This window comes from Protopterus annectens, chromosome 3.part1 (assembly GCF_019279795.1).
Source record: "Protopterus annectens isolate FY-2018-M chromosome 3.part1, PAN1.0, whole genome shotgun sequence".
Lineage (NCBI taxonomy): Eukaryota > Metazoa > Chordata > Ceratodontiformes > Protopteridae > Protopterus > Protopterus annectens.
The window spans coordinates 1,632,131,616-1,632,152,569 of NC_056732.1; the positions used below are offsets into that span (position 1 = coordinate 1,632,131,616).

The window sequence follows — 20,954 nt, forward strand, 5'->3', positions numbered from 1 at the left end:
TTACCACATAGGTGGTAATCCATTAAGTACAGAAGAAGTAATTAGGGACCTGGGGACCCAAGTTAATAGCAATCTCTCATTTGACAACCACGTGGCCAAAGTGGTTAGAAAAACATTTTATATAGCCCACCTAATCATGAAGGGATTCACATCTAGATCAGGAGGTCATCGTGCCTCTTTACTCATCCCTCATCAGGCCCATAATTGAGAACAATGCCCCTTTTGGGATGTACCTTACCAGACACCTGCAGCAACTGGAAAGTCCCCAAAAGTACCTCACCAAGAGGATCAAAGGGCTCAAACAGATGCCATATGCTGCCCAGTTAAAGAAACTCCAGCTCTACTCAGTGGCATACCGCCTGCTCAGAGGCGATCTGTGCCTGACGTATAAAGCCATGTCCAACCCGGAATTAATGGACATGCTGCACCTCAGAAAATCCAAATCCCATCGAGCTACACGCTCAAGAGACTTGAACCTCAGCACTGAAATAAATAGGACATGCTGGAGGAACAGATTCATAACCCAGAGGCTCCCTTCACTCTGGAATAAAATCCCAGTCCAGGTTAGGCAGAGTCCCTCATTGACTCTCTTCAAGAGGAATCTTGATGAGTGGATGGGAGATCGTAGGTTTACCCCGGGTATCACTTCTGTGTCACTGTTAGACAGAGGCACAGTATACCAACCTCGAAAAAGGCATAGCAAAATTAATTTAAAATGGGTGGCGAAAGCCAAACACACTCTAGCTAGGCTTATAAATGCCCTAGGGCAGATAGCCTAGTATGAACCTATGAATCTCTGTGGACAGTCCTAACTTTGTTCATTTTTTTTATCAAATTTCTAATTTTTTGGATTTTATTGACTTTTTGTAGTCTGTTTCTTTCATTGATCTTAATATGTCTATCCATCTGTTTTAAATCAAGAAACTCTTCTCTTAGATCATTTTCTTCTAAACTGAGGGCAGAAAGTTCCAGACCTTCTTCCTGTGCCAAGTTCTAGTCAGTTTCACCCTCTGTCATTTGTTGCTCTTTCATATGGGAATTTACTTCCCTGTCACTCCACGACATTGATTGTGTCAGAGTTGCCACAGTTTCCTTTTTTTCCCCTGCTGTGTAGCGCCAATTGAACCTTTGTACTGGTTTCCAATGGGAAGTTCCAAAGTGTCTTCATATGTCAACTGATTAGATGCTTCCTGCTCGACTGATTACTCCTTAATTTGGGTGTCCATTGCTCTATCCTGTTGTGTTGTCATCTGAGTTAAATTTTCTACACTAAATCCTTCACTTTGCAGGTAATGCATAACCTCAGTTTCTATTTATTTGACTTGTCCATTAGTAATCCTCTTTTCCTCTTTGTTTTCTTATTTTTTGTATTGTAAAATTTTCCATATCTGGATGTCTTTGTCTGTATTTCTCTTTAAATATCTTTGGTGCTGCTCTTTTCTGTGTGGTTAATTTGGTATCTTGTTTGCATAAATATTGCACCTTATCAGATTTCTCTTTCTTTCTCATGTACATATTTCTTTTTTATACCCTTCACACATCCCTAAATTTTGTTCTTTAAATTTTCACACTTCCTCAGTCACTTCTTTTTCCAAATGGTACAAGGCTTCTTGGTGTGTTCAGTGTTTTTCATGGATCTGTTGTATTAATGAACACAACTTTTTATTTTTATTTGAAGCTTCTGACAGTTTTTCTTGTGGAAGTATTTTTCTTTCCTCTAATTTCATTCTTAATCTTTTCATATATCTTTTGTCTGGAAATTCCGGGCTTTTTGCGTAATGGGAATATATAATTTCTTATCCTCAGTAGTCCACTCTGTTGTCTGCAGGACTCTTTTTTTTTGGCCTATCAGATTTTGTGATTTTTGTGGACTGCTACTGCCTTCTACAATGGGGAGGGGGGGCATCCTCCCCCCGGGCCTGGCCTAGCCCCCTTGCAGGAATATTTCCATGTCTTGAGGATTCTAGCACTGTCCTTTTTTCCACTCCTGGTACCAGTGCACTTTTTTTTATCCTGGGACTTCTGTACCCAGCTATCTTCTTTATTTTTAACGTACATCTGTCCATGATATATGCTATATAAAATACAGTCTATATGTCAGTGTCGTCTTGGGAGTTTGTGAAAAGCAGGGTCCACCTCGTGAAGGTACTCACCAAAACTTGAGGATGAATTCATTTCAATCAATGCTTCTCCTCTTTTGCTGATTTTATCATCTCTCCAGTTTCTCTGCCCGTCTGGACTATCCTCTGCACCAAGAGTGTTCATAAAGTGACGAGCTAACTCATTGCAGATTACAGGGTATCCACATTGTTCCATAGTTATACAACTTGTTTATCTTTGCAGAGTCTTTTTCAAGGCGTCTGGAATGTTTCTCTTGGCTGAGAAATTTTTTGCATAATTGGGATTCCAAGAGAATATTCAGAAGTCTTGCTTGACTCCCCTCACACAGGACTGTGCTCCTGGGATGTCAGCTAGACACCCCATTCAAAGAGTGCCCCCCCCCCCCCCCGCAGGAAAAATAGATATTAACGCAGATCTGTTTCTGTTTTCCACTCAGACTTGGATCACTGTGTGGGATTACCTCAGGATTTTGGATCTCATGGCATCTATGATTCTCATGATACCCCTAGCAGGACTCCACATGAGAAAGACACATTAGTACTCTAAATATCTTTGGGCCCAGCATCAACTCCTTTTATTTTTTTCAAATCCCAGTGCTGGGGTTTGTCAGAAGAAAAATCTTTTGGTAGGTCCCCCCTTCTCCTTCCCTACTCCAAAGCAGTCAGTCACCACAAATGCTTTGGACTTTGCTTGAGGAGCAGGTTTTTGGTGGGATAAAGGTGCAGGGGGTCTGGGACACTAAGGAAAAATGCAAGCACTTAAATATTAATGAGAGACTTGCCCTGATCAACTCTCTGAACCATCTTTGGTTCATGGGACCTTCAGCTGGTTGCAGACAATACCACAATCATGTGGCACATAAACAAGCAATGGTGACCAGGTTTTACTCCGTTTGCAGACTAGACTAGCCATGTTAGCTTAAGTTATGGCTTCACAGCTCAGTCTCACTATGCAGGCATCCTACATTCCATCACAGCAAAACTGTGTGGCACACAAGCTTAGCAGGACCAGGGCAGACCCTCATGAATGGAAACTAAATCAGGGGGTCTTACAAGATTTGATCCATCTGTGGGGTATTCCTAAAGTAGACGCCTTGCCTCCTTTCTGAAAAAACAACTGGCAAAATTCTGTTCCAAGACTCCATGCAAGAAGGCCCAGAAGACAGATGCCTTTTTCTTTCTTTGGACAGGAATGTTACTGTATGCTTTTTCCACCCTTTCCACTAATAACCAGGGTACTTCTGAAGATTCAGAAGGAATATCCCAAGATCATTGTTTTGATTCCTATATAGTACAGGCAACCATATCTTGTTTTGGAAATGGCAAGGGGCGCAATTACCACAAACTTCCTCACAGACCGGATCTGCTCACACTAGACCAGGTGTGTGGCATTAATCATCTTAAAATGACTGCCTGGATAATAGTCTTAATTTCTTTTAGGCAGCTGTTTCTGAGGACATGTAGCAGATACTAATGGAGGCAAAAAGCCTGCTACTAGAAAATCATGTATTAGCATATAGAAAAGTTTTTCTGTTGGGTGCCAACTGCATTAACTGATGGCTCTTTAGGGCCAATTGCTATCTGGTCTCACCATATTTATGTCAATTACTGTCCTGTTTTTAATTATTCCCCTATCAAGGTTCATTTATGGGTCATTTCAGCTTGTCTGTCCATGGATCCTCCTCTTTCAGTGCAGTCTTGTGTCAAAATGATTTTGAAATGGGTTTTGTCTAAGAGAAGTCTTAGAAAACTGGTGGCATCTCCTTGGGATCTTAATTTTGTGTTAGAGAAGCAAACGTGCTCTGTTTGAACCAGCTAGGTTAACTTAAGGTTTTTAACATGGAAAACAATTATACTGATTGCTTTGACTTCTGTAAGAAGTATACCCGAGTTGCAAGCTCTTATGGTCAGCCCTTTCTCATTTTCCACAGGGACAGGGTATCTTTGAGACCTAACCCTTCCTTTATTCCTAAAGTGGTGGCAGAGTTTCCTTTAAGGCATCCATCTCCCCATTTTCTTTCCTGAAACTAAACATGAGGGAGAAAGGATACTCCATACCTTGGATGTCTACAGACAACTTGGGTAATGTCTTGACCGAACTAAATCTTTCAGATCTTCAAATCAATTGATGTTCATTGTGTTTCACTGTTGCAGTCATTACACTTGGGTTATCCTGGCTACCCTCAGTCGGCCTGAATTCCAAAGTCCTGGTCCGGCGTCAGTTGCTGTCGCCTCTTCTCTGACGTCAGTGCGCCAGGGGTATATAAGATGCAGCCAACGCCATTTTCCCCAGTATTTCTTGCCGTGCGGTGCCCGAAGCAAAAGCAGTTCGCAAGTGCCGGTCGGCCGACTCTTGAGATTTTCGAAATTGAATTTCAGAACCGAAGTCTTCAATAAAGCTAAGTACCCTGTTGGGGAAACTTTTTCTTGCTCCAGACCGATGTCAGTAAAAGTTAACAATTGTATTTCTTGTGGGAAGCAAATACCTCATAAGGATTTTCACTCTTACTGTATTCCTTGCCTAGGCCATGACCACGACGTTGCTAGTTGTCGGTTTTGTGCTAGATTCAACCAACGGGCTATTAAGCGTCGGTTTGATTTTGCTTTACATTACTTTGGCCAAAGGTTTAACTACATAATGCCGTCGGAACAACCGACGACCGGAATTCATAAAAAACGCAAAGACAAAGAAAAGGACATGCACCCGAGGTCAAAAACCGACGACGAAGCCTCTTCTAGGCCAGTCGCCGGTTCTCAGTGAGGTGCTTTCGCAGCCCCTGACACCCGCTACCTCAGAGCCACAGGCCGCCTCCAACTCCCACGTGGAGACAACTAGGCCTCTGGAAACTCAAGGTATTGGGCCTACGGAAACTATTCCTTCAGATGGGTCCGGAGCCGCTGAGCAGGCATCGGCTTCTGAAGGTGTTTTCAGACCTACACAGCTTACTATCAAGTCCACTTCAGCAGCCAAGGCAAAGTCTAAAACACCATTAAAGATGAAGAAACAAGTACAGCATTCTCCTGGACAGTCATCCATGCCAAAGAAACATATGCTTAAAATGGCCGAGGACCTAATTACTTTGATCAGGGGTTCCCATCTCCCTCCTGATAAAAGGCCTAGGCAAGACACTGACTATGACTCCTCTGACCAGGTTTCTATTTCCTCTGATTCATCGTCAGAACAGGGATATTCTCTTCCTCCCTATGAGGACTCTGATGCTGAAGAATCTATCCCTTCAGCCTCACCTCCTGAGGATTACTCTTTTGGGGAAACCCTGCACACCATGAGGGAGCATTTCCATTGGGAGAGCCAGGATTATTCAGAATCCAAGAAAAAGCTCAGAGACTTTCTTTTACTGCCTCAGCACAGGCCCCTTGCTATCCCCCCTGTACTAGATATTGTTGTTGATGTTTTTTTTTCTGAATCCATTTTGTCTCCTTAATCTTTACCCCCTGCACCAGTCAAGCCAGATAGGTACTACAGGGTCCCAGACTCTCATAAATGTCTTTATAAAAACCGTGCTGCTGACCCAGCAACAATTTCTCAGGGTCCCAAAGGGGGTCAAGGCTTCCACTGCAAAAAAAACCCCTGTTCCCTCTGATAGGGATTCTAAAGCACTGGATAGATGGGGGAAAACATTTACACTTCTGCTACTTTAGCTGTAAGGGATTTAAACTGCCAGTTTCACATGCTTAAATATCAACAATACCCAATGTCTTTGCTAAAACAGAAAATGCTTACAAGCTCAGAATGTCCTGACAATAAGGAAATGCAGGATTTATTGCATGCAGCTGAACAAGTGGGAAAGCATACTCTGCAGTGTGGTTTTGATTCACTAGAGGCTTCTTGCAAAGCTGCAATTACAGGCTCTGTCATTCGAAGGCATGCTTGGTTAAAAGAACAAAGTTTACCTGATCATGTTAAAGCAAAATTATTGGATGCTCCATTACAGCATGATACTTTGTTTGGTGTTAAGGCAGAAGAGGTGTTAAAGAAAATGGAGGATAAAGCAAAATCAATGCAGACAGTAAAGGATTTCTTACAGGTTCAGCCACCTTGATTTAGCAGGAACTGGCCTTCTAAAAATTGGTCCTTTCCAGTGTCAGACAGGCCGCAAAGAGGCAGATACAGATGCCCAAGAGGCAGATCTCAACCCCAAGGCTCATATAGACTTAAACAATGGGGTGCTTCAGCCCACAAAGGCGGAGAAGACAAATCACAACCTTATAGGAAACAGTCCCAATGACTTTGTTCTACAAAAGCCAAGCACATACCTTTTGACAGCACCCTTAGGGGGAAAAATAGCACTTTTCTCACAAAATTGGCACATGATCACCCAGGACAAATGGGTACTGAATATTGTTTCTCAGGGTTACAGGTTCCACTTTCACACCCTACCAAGGTCAAAAGGTATGCCAGACCTGCCACAAAACCAATGAGCAGAGGCACAAAAACAAATTTCTGCTCTCGTGGACATGACAGCTATTCAAAAAGTACCACAGCAAGAAGAGGGGCAAGGATTTTACTCAAGACTTTTCTTGGTACCCAGAAAGGACAAAGCCTGGAGACCAATACTGGACCTGTCAATTCTAAATACTTTCCTGGATGTTCCAAAATTCAAAATGTTGACACTGCAGCAACTTCTACCCATGCTGGGCAAGAAGGTTTGGCTAGTTACTTTGGACCTCAAAGAGGCATACCTGCATGTCCCAATCAGACAGTCTTGCAGAAGATACCTGAGATTCATAGCTGGCTCAATGCATTACCAATTCTCTGCACTGCCCTTTGGCTTATCTACTGCGCCCAGGGTCTTCACAAAATGCCTGGCACCAGTAATTGCATTTTGCAGACAAAAGGGAATTCAAATATATCCCTACTTGGACGACTGCCTTGGTCAAGCAGAGAGCAAGGACATTCTACTAAAGCATCTGGCGTTTGTAAAAGAATTAGTAATTTGCCTAGGGTACACAGTAAACAAAAAGAAATCAAAACTAGTGCCCTCTCAAGAGATAATATTCCTGGGTGCAAGCTTAAATACACCTGCCCAGATGGCATATCTCACGCCAGACAAGCAAAGGCAACTGACTCATTATTTTCAAATGTTGGCAACAAAGACCCAGCTACCTGCAAGAAAAATTCTGCAGGCTTTGGGCTTCATGGCATCTTGCATCCTGCTAATTCCATATGCAAGACTGCATATGAGGAAGCTACAGTGGTACCTAAAAAGTGTTTGGACTCAACATTGCCACAGCCTGGAAACAATATTAACTCTTATTCCCTGCCTGCAACAGGAGTTCCGATGGTGGGCACTGGCCTGTCACCACAACAAGGGACAGCTTTTCACTTTACCCACAACCAGGCAGACACTAACAACAGATGCATCGGATTATGCCTGGGGTGCACACATGGCAGGAAAATGTATTCAAGGCACATGGCCCACGGACCAAATGCATCTTCACATCAATCAAAAAGAGATGCTAGCTGTACAGAATGCCCTGACAGCCTTCAAGGATCTACTGCATCCAGGACAACTATTGCTAAAGACGGACAATACTACAGTTATGTGGTACATAAACAAGCAAGGGGGCACACATTCCTACCCCCTCTGCAGGCAAGCCATGACTTTGTGGAACACAGCACTGACCTGTCAAGTACATCTGCAGGCACAATTCCTGCCAGGAAAGAAAAACACTCTGGCAGACGAACTAAGTAGAAACCTCATGGAAACTCACGAGTGGAAACTAAATCCACAGGTCTTCAGCATGATAACAAGGAAATGGGGATGCCCAGACATAGATCTCTTTGTCTCCCCTCACAACTACCAACTACAGAAATTCTGCACAAGGACTTATCTCTCACAAGCATGGAAAGTGGATGCTCTGTCTTTCATCTGGAAAACCCTAACAGTTTATGCCTTTCCACCACTGCCTCTCCTTCCCAAGGTGCTCCTAAAAGTCAGACGAGAAGCCAAAAATGATTTTGATTGCCCCAGACTGTCCACGCCAGCACTGGTAACCCAATCCTAAAGAGCTTGTCTCAAGGTCCAGCCTTGGACTTTACCTCTAATTCCTCATCTTCTGATTCAACAAAACAATCAGATCCTGCACAGCCAACTCAGAACCTTAAATCTGGCTGCATGGCGGATAATATAGCCACTCAGAATACACCTCTCTCTAAAGCTGTTATGGATGTCATTTTGGAAGCCAAGAGGCCCAGCACCAGGAAATCTTATGCAGAAAAACAGAAGAGATTCTGTCCTTGGAACCAGGCACAAGGACTTGAACCACTTGTTCCAAGTATTCCTCAGATTTTGCAATACCTAACTGAGATGCTGGACAAAGGCCTATCCTTCTCATCAATTAAGATCCATGCCTCTGCCATTTCAGCTCATTACAATACGGAACCTCCTATTTTCTCTCATCCACTGCTAAGACAGTACCTCAGAGGGGCAAAAAACATAAGACCCCCAAGGAGAGCACCGATACCTACATGAGACCTCAACTTTGACTTAGAAAAGCTCACACTACCTCCTTTTGAGCCAGCCAATACAGCTGACATAAAATTTTTATCATGGAAAACTGCTCTGCTCCTAGCAATAACTTCAGCAAGAAGAGTCTCAGAGTTACAGGCATTAATGGCAGTGGAACTTTTTATCATTTTTCATCCGGACAGGGTTTCTCTAAGGACAAACCCAACATTTATGCCAAAGGTAGTATCCAGTGTGGCTCTTAACCAAACCATTCATTTGCCAACATTTTATCCAAATCCCCAGAATAAAGGGGAGAGACTTCTGCACTCTTTGGACATACACAGGCAGCTGCGCTTCTACTTGGACAAAACAAAAGCTTTCAGAAAAACTGAGCAACTGTTTGTAGCATATGCTGCAGGATCACAAGAAAAGGCTATCTCAAAGCAGACTATTTCAAAATGGATAGGACACTGCATTCGTTTCTGCTATGCACAGCATGCAAGTCAGTGCCTAAGAATATTAGGCCACATTCTACCAGGGCAGCAGCCACTTCAGCAGCCTTTCTCAGAGGAGTACCAACCAAGAAAATTTTGGAGGCTGCAACTTGGGGCTCAATGCACACTTTTACCAAGCATTACCACTTACCTCTTTACTCTAAATCCAGAGCAGGCTTTGCCACTGTAGTTCTGCAGGGCCTCATAGCCACTCCTAATCCTATTTAGACCCAGCCACCCTACCTCAGCTTTGGGATTCAACCCAAGTGTAATGACTGCAACAGTGAAACATGATGAACATAGTACAGTTGTGTACCTACCATAAATGTAGATGTTCGAGTGTATTCACTGTTGCAGTCCAGGTTACCCACCCTCCATCCCCCTTTCTTTGCTGGGACTTATCTATATTTCTCTATCCTATACAACCTATGTGGTGTATTTGCTTGTAGATGAAGGTATTGTTTTTATTTTACTGTATGTTTTTATAAGCAATATGTATTGCCTACCTTCTTGGGGGCACCTGACATCTGGGGCAAGAAAAACTGAAGAAAATGGCGTCGGCTGCATCTTGTATACCCCTCGTGCACTGACGTCAGGGAAGAGGTGACAGCAACCGACGCCGGACCAGGACTTTGGAATTCAGGCCGACTGAGGGTAGCCAGGATAACTCAAGTGTAATGACTGCGACAGTGAATACACTCGAACATCTACATTTATGGTAGGTACACAACTGTACTTTCATTTGTTCTGAAGGTAAAAAGAAGGAACTATCTGTGTAAAACCATTTCTAAATGGTTGTCTAAGTCTATTATCTTTTGTTATAATCATCTTAACAAACCTATTCCAGGCAAGGTCAAGGCCCACTCTACAAGGATTTTGGCTTCATCTCTGGGTTTTTGGAAAGGGTTGGATTCTAGAAGTATTGTAGACGTTGCTACTTGGTCCACTGTACGTACTTTTACAAAACTCTATAAGCTTTAATGTTGGGTAGTCCAATATCACCTTCATTTTTACATATGGGTTCAGAGCCGATCCTTTGCTCTGACTCGGCCGATTTTCAAGCTCGAAGACTTCTGGTTGGCTCGTGGCTAAGCAGGTATCCCATGGTGCAGCAGTCCAATCCCCAGATCTTGTTTGCCACGCCGACTAGTTTGGATGTGCTTCTCTTGGCTCTGGCTAAGTTTTTGCAATTTTCACTATTCTAGTATCTTTTTGCATAGTTATTGAATATATACATTATAGGGCTTTATTGTCTTGTGGTTTTTGTGTGACCGTATTAGTGGTATCCTGTGTACCACTAGTTAGACGCAGTTGCGTTTTTCCTAAATTGTTAGTTTTGGCGGTTTCGCCTTTTCCTGTTATTTACAGTTAGGATTTACCTAAATTGCCTTGTGTAACTAGTATTAGTAGTCTTTTGTATATCAGTAGTTAGACGCAGTTGCGTTTTCTTGTCTAGAGAGTTAGTTTGGCGGGTTCGCTGGTTTTAATCAATAGGGGCTCCTATTGATTATTTTCCTGTCAAGTGGTTATTGTTGACTGGTGGTCTTTAGCGGGGACCCGCTAAAGTCTTAATTTCATACAGTTGTTAATTTGCTACCCTTGAGCATGTGTGTGTCTGTCTGTCTGTGTGTGTGTTGTTCCTTCTTGGTCTGTTTGAATTAGAAGACCCGGTTCTTTACAGGGCTAGGCCCATTTAACCTCCACTGTATTTTATTTAAAATTTTTCCTGTGTGACTGAATCTGTCTATTGTTTACTGGAATATCTAGTATTCTGTCTTACACCAGGCTAGGCCTGTTTAACTTAGAGGACCTAGTCCTCGTGTAACTCTTCTGCAGGGCTAGGCCCGTTTTAGTTAGAGGACCTAGTCATCAGTCATTCTCTTTCTCTTTCCCTCTGGTTGCTTGTGGGTTGCAGTGTCAAACGATAGCAAGGAGCACAAACCCGCTGGGTTTAAAAAATGTATGAAATGCTCCCAGAAAATGTCTGTGACCGATCGCTACAGTAGCTGTGTCTACTGTTAGGAAGCAATCCATTTGCAAGAATCATGTTTGTTCTGTCATGCTTTCTCTCCTAGACTGTTGCAGGAGAGAAAGAACAAACTGATACTCAGGGGTCTTTTGAATCCAACCTTCGAGGAAGCTTAGTCTGGTTCTTCGGCTTCTTCGTCTAAGTCTTCGAAGTCAAGATCTGACTCAAAATCTAAAGGTTCAAAAAGGCCTTCTCCGGTACCAGCTAGTGTTTCGGAGCCGCCTGCCAAATTAATAAAACCTGCCTCCTTGACGACTCAGCCTTCGGAGCCGAAGGAGAGCACTGTGGTTTCGGAGCCAGTCACAGATACTTCGGTGCCGACTGCTGAATCCTTGCAAATAGTTGACTCTGCTTCTCGGAGCCGGTCTGTAGAGTCCCTACCGGTCTCTTTGATGGTCAAATCTCCAGTGCCTGCTAGGTTGAGATCCCCAGCCTTATCTTCCAGGTATTCCAGGAAGTCTTTTGAAAGAAGATGTTGAGAGGGTAGTACTGAGAGTCCTTAAGTTGTCTGCCCTGCCTAAATTTTTGTTGGTTCTGACCCAATCGGCTCCGGAGACGCTCAAACCAGTCTTGTCTCCATCCTTGATTCCTTCTCCGAGCCATGTTGGTTTTTCGGAGCCGGAGTGCTTGTTACCAACGGAGGAACCCTCAGTTCCACCTCCACTTGCTGTTGCATTGGAGCCGAGCTCGGCTACAAGACGTTTGGCTCCGTCCGTCGTCTCCAGGGACCGAAGCTCTTGTGTCGGCACCGAGAGGAGGGTTTGAATCTATCTTCGTCTGTTCCGAGCCTTCCTTTCAGTGCTTCCGCCAGGGTGAGCTCGGACCTTGCATCTATCTCGGAGCTGATGGCTCTGGCTCCGGCACCATCCTTTGTCTCTTTGGAGCGGGGACGGTCTTCGGAGCTGGAGAGATCTGCTTTTGAGGTGATGAGGAGTGTGCTGTCACAATCTACAGCACCTGCCAATGGTACAAGCACTCTTCCCCCCAGGGCTCCCACGTCGGTCTCAGTCCCTACTATCTCCGGAGACAGAAGAGACCCACAGCCTCAGGAGCCACCGGCTGGTGGCCCCCAATCTTCTGGGGCATCCCCAGAAGGTCCTTTTGAGGAGTATGTAAGAGGAAGCATATGGACTCCCAGGATGAGTCTCTGACATCGGACACTGACCTCAATGAGTTGGAGGAGTCCCCTAAGTCATCCTCTGATGATGTCTTCCTTGTGGACATTCTAGAGATCCTTAAACAGAGGTGTGACTAGCCCACTGTCAACCTTTCTGATGAGGAGTCGGTGTACCTGAAGGCTTTCGGGTCTCAACCGCCTGCCTCTTGGGTGTCTCCATCTTTTGACGAGCTAATGTATCTAGTTAGTCGGAAGGTGTGGGATTCTCCTGATGCCATGGAGCCATTACCTAGAAGACCAAATAAATTTCTGTCTGCCCCTCCTGGAAAATAATTCTTGTCTAAGGGCATTCCCGTAGATGCCATAGTGGTGGCGGCAGCCACGAAGAAGGAGTTGGCAGAGACTTCTTCCTCTGTTCATACTCCAAACAAGGAGTCTTGACAGATGGACAGATTTGGGAAGCATGTATTTAGTTCAGCGACCTTTACACTTCGATCCCTGAACTATCTTACCCATTTCACGAGGTTGCAGAGGGATCTCCTCAAGGAGCTATGAGATTCCATACAGGGTGCTTGCCCTGAGGGAGTCCTGGATAGGATCTCTGCTCATTTGTCCATCCTAAATTCTGTAGTTAACTCCTCCATGCGGCTCATATCTCATGCGGCTGATGGAGCGAGCAGAGCAACTGGTTCAGGAGTTGCCCTTAGGCGTCACTCCTGGATGCGCTTGTGTAATTTTGCGGAGCCGTTTAAGTCCACCTTCACCAATGCCCCATTTGATGGTTCCTCCTTGTTTGGTTCCAAGGTGAAAGATACACTCACTCGGTGTGAACAGGAAGGAAAGACTCTGCTGTGGGAGTCTGTTTTACCGTTCCCTCTCGATCATACCCCAAAGGTCAAAGGGGAGGTAAGATGTGGTTCAAAAAATCCCAGAGGGCCTTTCCAGACACACAGAGTGAATCCTCCTTCAGAGGCAGAGGAGGAGGAAATGGTAGATGTTGCCTTAGAGGCAGGGACGGTCCGCAATATCAGCAAGGCCGTGGTTACTTTCGAGGGCGGCCTTATCAGCGCTCCTGATGTGGGGCCCAACTGCGTTTCTCTGGGGCCAGTCGGGGGTTGCATCTCTTTGTATCCAGAAGCCTGGCTAAATGTATCCCAAGACAAGTGGGTACAAAGAGTTGTTACCAGAGGCTATATCAACCCTTTTCCCTTCCACTGTTTGTTCCCAAGAAGATCCCAGATATTCCACCCAATCACAGGGATCAGGCAACTGTGGAGATCAGCAAATTGCTCTCATAAAGAGTCATCTGGCCCGTGCCAGCAGACCAGATAGGATCTGGAACTTACTCCAGGTTCTTTTTAGTCCCAAAACGAACTGGAGACTGGAGGGCAATATTGGACCTCAGCAGATTAAATGAATCCGTGGAAAAGGACAAGTTTCAGATGGTAACACTGCAGTTGATACTCCCGTTGTTAGGGAAAGACTATTGGGTGTGCTCTCTAGATCTACAAGACGCCTACTACCATATAAACATGGACAAGGCGTCAAGGAGGTATCTGTGCTTCTGGCTGGGAGCCAGCCATTATCAGTTTCGTGCTCTGCCCTTTGGTCTCACCACAGCCCCCAGGGTGTTCACCAAATGCATGGCAGTAGTGACAGCTCACCTGGGACATCAGGGATTCCAGGTGTTCCCGTATTTGGATGACTGGCTCCTGACCGCTTCCACCAGGCATCTACTTCTCCAAAACAGGGACACCACCATCCAGCTTTGTGCTCAACTAGGGATCTCCATAAATTGGGAAAAATCTGCATTACTGCCCTCGCAATCTGTGATTTTTATAGGCGCAGGGTAGACACAGTGGATATGACAGTTCATCTTCCCGCCAAAAGAGCACAAAACCTCATCTCACAAGTTCAGTGACTTCTCCCACTTCGGAAGGTCAAAGCAAAGCGGATTCTTCAACTTCCTGGAATGATGGCCTCAACCATTCTGTTAATACCATTAGCCAGGTTGCATATGAGAATCCTTCAATGGCTCCTGTTCTCCCAGTGGTAGTTCCAATATCTACCGCTGAATCACTCTATTCTGCTGACAGAATCATGCAAAAAGGACCTTCGTTGGTGGATAGTTCCCAACAATTTGCTCACAGGAGCTCCCTTTGTGCCTGCCCAACCCGTTGCCACTGTGACCACGGATGCCTCCCAGGTCAGGTGGGGGGGCATTATCTGGGCAGGACTGTCCACGGTACATGGCAAGAACACGAGGCTCGTCTGCATATCAACGTTCTGGAGATGAGAGCGGCATTTCTGGTGTTGCAAGCACTTCAGGACCTTCTTCCTACAGGGACGTTTGCGATACAGTCGGACAACATATCGGTTGTATGGTATATCAACAAACAGGGCAGTACCAGATCTTACCCACTCTGTCGAGAGGCCATTCGAGTTTGAGAATGGGCGATTTCTTCCCAGTGCTTTCTGGTGGCAACACACATTCCGGGGACAACCAACATGATAGCCGACAAGCTGAGCCGGGCAGTCCTGCCCCACGAGTGGTCTCTGAAATGGGAAATAGTGGAACAGATTTTCCGAAAATGGGGACAACCTTGCTGTGACCTGTTTGCCAGTCCAGTCAGTGCCAAGTGCAGCAGTTATTTTTCCCTAATTCCCCCTCCGGGGAAAGCACCCAGAGACGCTCTTGTACACGATTGGCCCACAGGACTTCTCTATGCCTTCCCTCCATTCCCTCTTATCCCCAAAGTGATACAGAAAGCCAACCGACTGGGAAGCAAGTTGATCCTCATTGCTCCTTACTGGCCTCATCAGGTCTGGTTTCCCTTCCTCGAGCCTCTTCTCCTGGACGATCCTTGGATCCTGGACCCAGTTCCAGATCTATTGACCCACATGTCTGGTTCACTACACCCCTCTCTCCACACCCTCAAATTGGCAGCTTGGCTGATCCAGTTCCATCTCTAGTCAGGCTTCATGATGTTTCATCGTCAGTGTCCCATATTCTTTCATCCTCACATAAACCGTCAATCAGAAGGCTGTATGACAGTAAGTGGAAAAGGTTCTCTATTTGGACACAGAAAATGAAAGTGGGTCCTTACACCGCTCCTGTAATTCTGGAATTCCTTTCGGAGCTTTTTCAGCAAGGATCTGCCACAGCCACCATCAAAGTACAATTGGCGACTATTTCACATTTCTACTTGGGATCTCCCAATGTCAACCTTATGTCACATAAGTTATGTAAAACTTTCTTGAGAGGAGTCACCTTGCTGAGACCTCCTTTACAGGAACCTATGGCTTCTTGGGACTTAAATTTTGTGTTGTCCAAACTAACATCCCTTCCTTTTGAACCGTCTCATTCAGCTTCCTTAAAGTACTTGTCTTGGAAGACTGTGTTTTTGGTAGCTATTACATCAGCCAGATGTGTTTCTGAGCTACATGCCCTGTCTATTAAGCCACCTTATTTAGTTTTTCATAAAGACAGGGTTTCTGTATGTACCAGTCCTTCGTTTGTTCCCAAAGTTTGTTCTTCTGCCACATTAAACCAGTCCATTGAGCTTCCAGTCTTCTTTCCCCATCATAGCAATGCAGCGAATACTGTTTTCACCAGTTGGATGTTCACAGACAGCTGCGTTTCTGTTTGCAACGGACCAAAGAATTTCGGAAGTCAGACCAGTTGTTCGTTTCATTTTCTGATTCCAGATTGGGCTTACCAGTTTCTAAGGTGACATTGTCTAACTGGATTTCGAGTTGCATAGCTTTCATCTACAGCTCGGAAGGCAGACCCTTACCCTACAGGATCAAGGCTCACTCTACCAGGTCTCTGTCTACCTCTGCAGCCTTCCAAGCCAGGGTACCAATTGATCAATTCTGTGCAGCAGCTACGTGGGCTACCCCTCGCACCTTCATTACTCATTATAAGTTGGATTTGGCTTCTAGGAGTAGAGCATCCTTTGGCTCCACGGTGCTCAGGAGTATCTTCCAATGAGTCGCCCAAGAATAAGGCGCTAGGGATGCTGTCCCATATGTAAAAATGAAGGTGAGATGGACTGCCTAACATAAAGAAGTTATGTACTCACCATAAAGTTCCATGTTTGTAGTCCATCTCACCCTTCATTTTTACCAACCCTCCCTCCTGCCCCCATCCTGGAAGATCTGAAGGTAATATTATAAATTTCTTGGTTGGTGACCCTTTAGTATTGGTTTGTTGGTTAAGGGTTTCTTTCTATCTCTTTCTAGCGCTAGTGAGCAGCAAACAAGGTCTGGGGATTGCACTGGTGCACCATGGGATACCTGCTTAGCCACAAGCCAGCCAGAAGTCTTCGAGCTTGAAAATCCGAACCCATATGTAAAAATGAAGGGTGAGATGGACTACCAACTTGGAATGTTATGGTGAGTACGTAACTTCTTTTTCCTTCTCTAGATCAAGCTTACTTAGAACCATCTTCCAGAGGCTTCTGGACCCTGCTCCTTCCACCTCCCAAATGTAGTTATTTACACACATAGCTTAGGCTGCTGCAGCAGTGGTAAGTATGAAGGACATAGTACAGGTGTGTAAGTTTTTTTAACAGCAGATGCTCGAATAATCACTGCTGCAGTAGCTGCTCCCTCCCTCCACCCCTTCTTGTTTTTTTGGTGTGTTTTTTTATGCCAGGTTTTAGAGATTTATTTTTTGTTGTTCCTAGCATTGTCCTTTCAGCTCCCAGCCACCCTGTCTCTGGCAGGAAAGCTGTGAAGGACTTCATGACCAGACTTGTCTTTTAGTCATGTCAGCTCAAGCTGCTTGACAGTTTGGGCACATGGAAGATGCCCTGAAGCTTTGGGAACTGATCAGCCATTATATCCGTGGCAGGATGTAAACTGTATAGAAAGGCTACTGCAGCAGTGATCATTCAAACATCTGCTGTTATGGTAGGTTCAACTTAGTGTACTGTCTTCATTCAAAAAGTAAAACTATTAAGCTGTATAGAAATATAGTAATTTAAGTTATATTTTGGTGGGGCATTGTGTTCTTCCTTAATATACGAGGATAAAGGAAAGTTTGAAAATAATATACCAAATTATAAAGGAAGGAACTAGAGTAACTGACTTTTACAGTGCTTTTGTTGATTTTTCTGTGGCTATTGCTGCATTTTGTGTAAAATTTATAGTAGTGAAGTGTTATTGGATCTTGATTAGCTTTCTTAGTATAACACACGTGGTATGGAAAAATTGACAAATTTTCAACATTTCATTTTTTTACAGTGTCTGTGGTGTAATGCTGATAAAAAGTGCATAAATTATCCAGTTAAAAAATTGCTTCCACCATCATCACTTTGTGCTCTTTCAGAGGCTCGATGGGGAGTTTGTTGGGGTAAGTACATGCTTTTTCCGATAAATAACATTTTTTTGGCTTGGCAAACTACTGAATTATGTAAAATTTGGGTTATTTTAACTTACAGAAGTTGTTGGGACTTGACTCAGTGGTGTTACCTGCACTGCTTTGGACAATGCACAGTATAGTGCAGGGAAAAGGCTGACATTCCGTTCAGACATAACTGCACTGTAGTGTTATACACAAGGATGCTGGTTGGTGCACAGTAAATGTGTAGAATAGATGCACAGCTTGCTTAAAAGCACTTCTGTGATTTAGAGGTTGCCATGGAGGTGTGCAGAGCTGTCAGCTGAATCTGCAGTAAAGTTTAGAGTAGTTTCTAAAAGGAGTGACCATCTACTTTTCTGTGGAAGCATAGTAACCTAGATCAGCTGTTTACTGCAGCAGCATCTTGGATATGAATGTAAGTGTATGTCTTTTGTTTGCTTTATGTGTGTTTCATTGGGAACTGATACCAAGATTGTGATAAAATGCATCAAACTCTGAAATACAGATATTTTTCATCACCATCCTACTACCATTTTCAGGGAAAAGAAATTGATCCGTGTGTGTGTGTGTGTGTGTGTGTGTGTATATATATATATATATATATATATACATACATCTATATACACACACACACACACACACACACACACACACACACACACCCTTCTCCTGCCACATGTAGCATTGCCATGTTAAACTGACCTCTGCAAATGACAGCTGCCATTATTTAAAAAAAAATAATAATATTTTGCATACACTTAACTAATCAGAAAACAATGTTACTTCTAAAACAGAAAATCAAACTAAATGTGCAACGGATGGTGCAGTGGTAGCGTTGTCGCCTCACAGCAAGAGGTTCTTTGGTTTGATTCTCTGCTAGAGTGCCTTCGGTGTGGAGTCTGCATGTCCTCCCTATGTTCATGTGGATTTCCTCTGGGTGCTCCAATTTCCACGTTTCAAAGACATATGTCTGGAGCATTTTGCCCCGGGCTTCCTCTAAAAATTGGCACTGTTCCAAGTCGGAGTTTCCCGGCAAATAAATGTTAAAGAAATAAAACTGAAGTGTGCCGTTAAATATCCAGAGCAAGAAACTCTGTATAGTACTAAAATAATACCAACACATCAAGATGTTGATTAAAACCTACCTTTGAAATAGAGTACAGAACCACACATAAGACCATCTGTTCAAAAACCTTTTTTCAGTGTTTCTTCAGTTATTGTATCCCATTAAAATGTATGGGGAAAAGTAGTTAAAAATTAATTGAATATGAGTGGTCTGCTTGGTGTGCTACATGGAACATCATGTATTAGATGTACAGGGGACTTGTGTGTTTTTGACTTAGTTTTATGACTTGTCTCAAAACTTGTTCCCTAAATTTACAGTGCAAGTTACTTTATGTATCCTAATCTAGACCTCCACATATTCTATATATATATATATATATATATATATATATATATATATATATATATATATGTATGCTGCTTGTGTCATGTGACTGTATACTGCTGCCACTGCACATGTATGAAAGCATCTTTTCAATCCTGTTGAAATGCAGAAAATAAAAATATCTGTTCATTTTAATGTATGCTTTGATTTCTGTGAATGACAGTAGGTTCATAGGTTGTTACTAGGTTAACGACCACTAGGGCCCTTAGCCAACCACTTCTAAGCCGTTTGGATCCAAAGTATCATGGGCATCTATGCAGGGGTGTCATGTTAGCAAGGGAGGTAACTAAGAGATTTGTGGGAGGGGAACATCAGTTCGGATAATATTTTTCTTATTGACTGCATCTGCCCGTAAGGGACATGGGGGCCAGACTGGGGGTAAATGTACAGTTTTCCACCCAGTTATCAAGGTTTTGTTTGAACAGGTACAGAGATAAACTGTGTTTTACATGGACCTATTCCATAGCATGGGGATCCTTTGGGACACATATCTGTCTCTCCACATTGTTAATGTCACAAGTTAAGTTCAGATCCCTGGATCTAGTTTTTCTTTTGCTGTTTGTTTTGTGCATGTACAACAGATCCATCATGGCTGGGTCTGAGGAAGTCCTGTAAGCCATGCAAAGACTTCGTCTCCACACTCTGTAGGATACTGAATACGGAGACAAAGCTTTTAGGACATCAGTGTAGAACAAGATATTCATGTCTTCAATTCTCGTGGTGAGAAACCTTTGTGGGCATTCCAACTGTTGCAAGTGTCTGGTTAGGTGCATGTCAAAGGGGGATTGTACTCAAAGATCGGTCTTATAAGGGACAGTTAAAGTTGATATTGTAACTTCATTGGACCTGGATGCAATACCCTTACTGTTAAGTTGGGCGACTTAGAATGATTTTCTTACTATCTTAGCTATGTGTTGGTCAGAGGCCAGATTGCTCTCTACATATGTTCCCTGATCCTTTACTGCTCAGTCAACTCTGGGGGGGGGGGGTTAATCAGTGGAGTAATTAACTTGTTGCCAAAGGGCATTATGATGCACTTTTTGGCATTTAGTTTTAGGCCATGGGTTTGGCACCAGTCAATTGAATGTGTTAAACTCTCTTACAAGATGTTGGTATCTTGGCAGAAATATACAACAGCTCCCAATTTGCAGTTATCTGGGAATTTAGTGAGCAAGAGGCTTTGAACATTACCCTTGACTTTGAGAAGTAGATGCTAAACAGGAGCAGGCCCAGCACAGAGCCCCCTGGGGTACTCTGTTGGTGACTGGTCTCATCTTTTGGAGGTGATCTCACAAATTCTAACTTCCTGGGTTCTGTCTGTGAGCCAGCAAGAAATATAGCAAGTTGTGTAAGGATTTATGCCTAGCTTAGAGAGCTTGTCAACAATCCAGACAAAACTAAGAACCAGGGCAGGCAGCAAAAACCAGACGGAAGCAGGCTGTTGTAGGATCCACTTTATTACTAAGTGCTTTTATCCCTACTAAACTTAAAACATGGGACTTCATCAGAATAAATGTAAAAATGCAAAGAGAAAAAGGCTATTTAAAGTTAAATACACCAGTCACAAAGCACGTGTGATGAATATTCAACAAGTTCAATCACACATATACATACATAGTAAAAAAAAATTTTTCTCAAAAAGCACTGTAACTGAAAATGTATTTTATAACAAAAATAGTTTAATTCCTTAAAGATTAATCAGTATGAAAGCATTGGACTGCTTAAACCACCCAAAAATGTATGTAATACCATACCACATATAAATACATATATAAATAAATAAATAATACATATATAAATGCAGCATACCACAGCCAGCAGGTTCATCTGATGGCAGTGAAGCAGATGACAGCATACCACAGTCAGCAGGTCCATCCGATGGCACTGAAGCAGATGACAGCATACC

General features: G+C 43.6%; 1 protein-coding gene across 2 annotated transcripts in view; it reads left to right on the plus strand.

Annotated features, from left to right (window-relative positions):
• Positions 1-20,954, plus strand: part of LOC122798587 (pituitary tumor-transforming gene 1 protein-interacting protein-like) — a 956,210-nt gene that overhangs the window by 415,887 nt on the left and 519,369 nt on the right. For both annotated transcript variants that reach the window (XM_044067656.1, XM_044067655.1), the window contains exon 3: positions 17,481-17,589. In XM_044067656.1, coding sequence (XP_043923591.1) covers positions 17,481-17,589 — 109 coding nt within the window. The remainder of the gene's footprint in view (positions 1-17,480; positions 17,590-20,954) is intronic.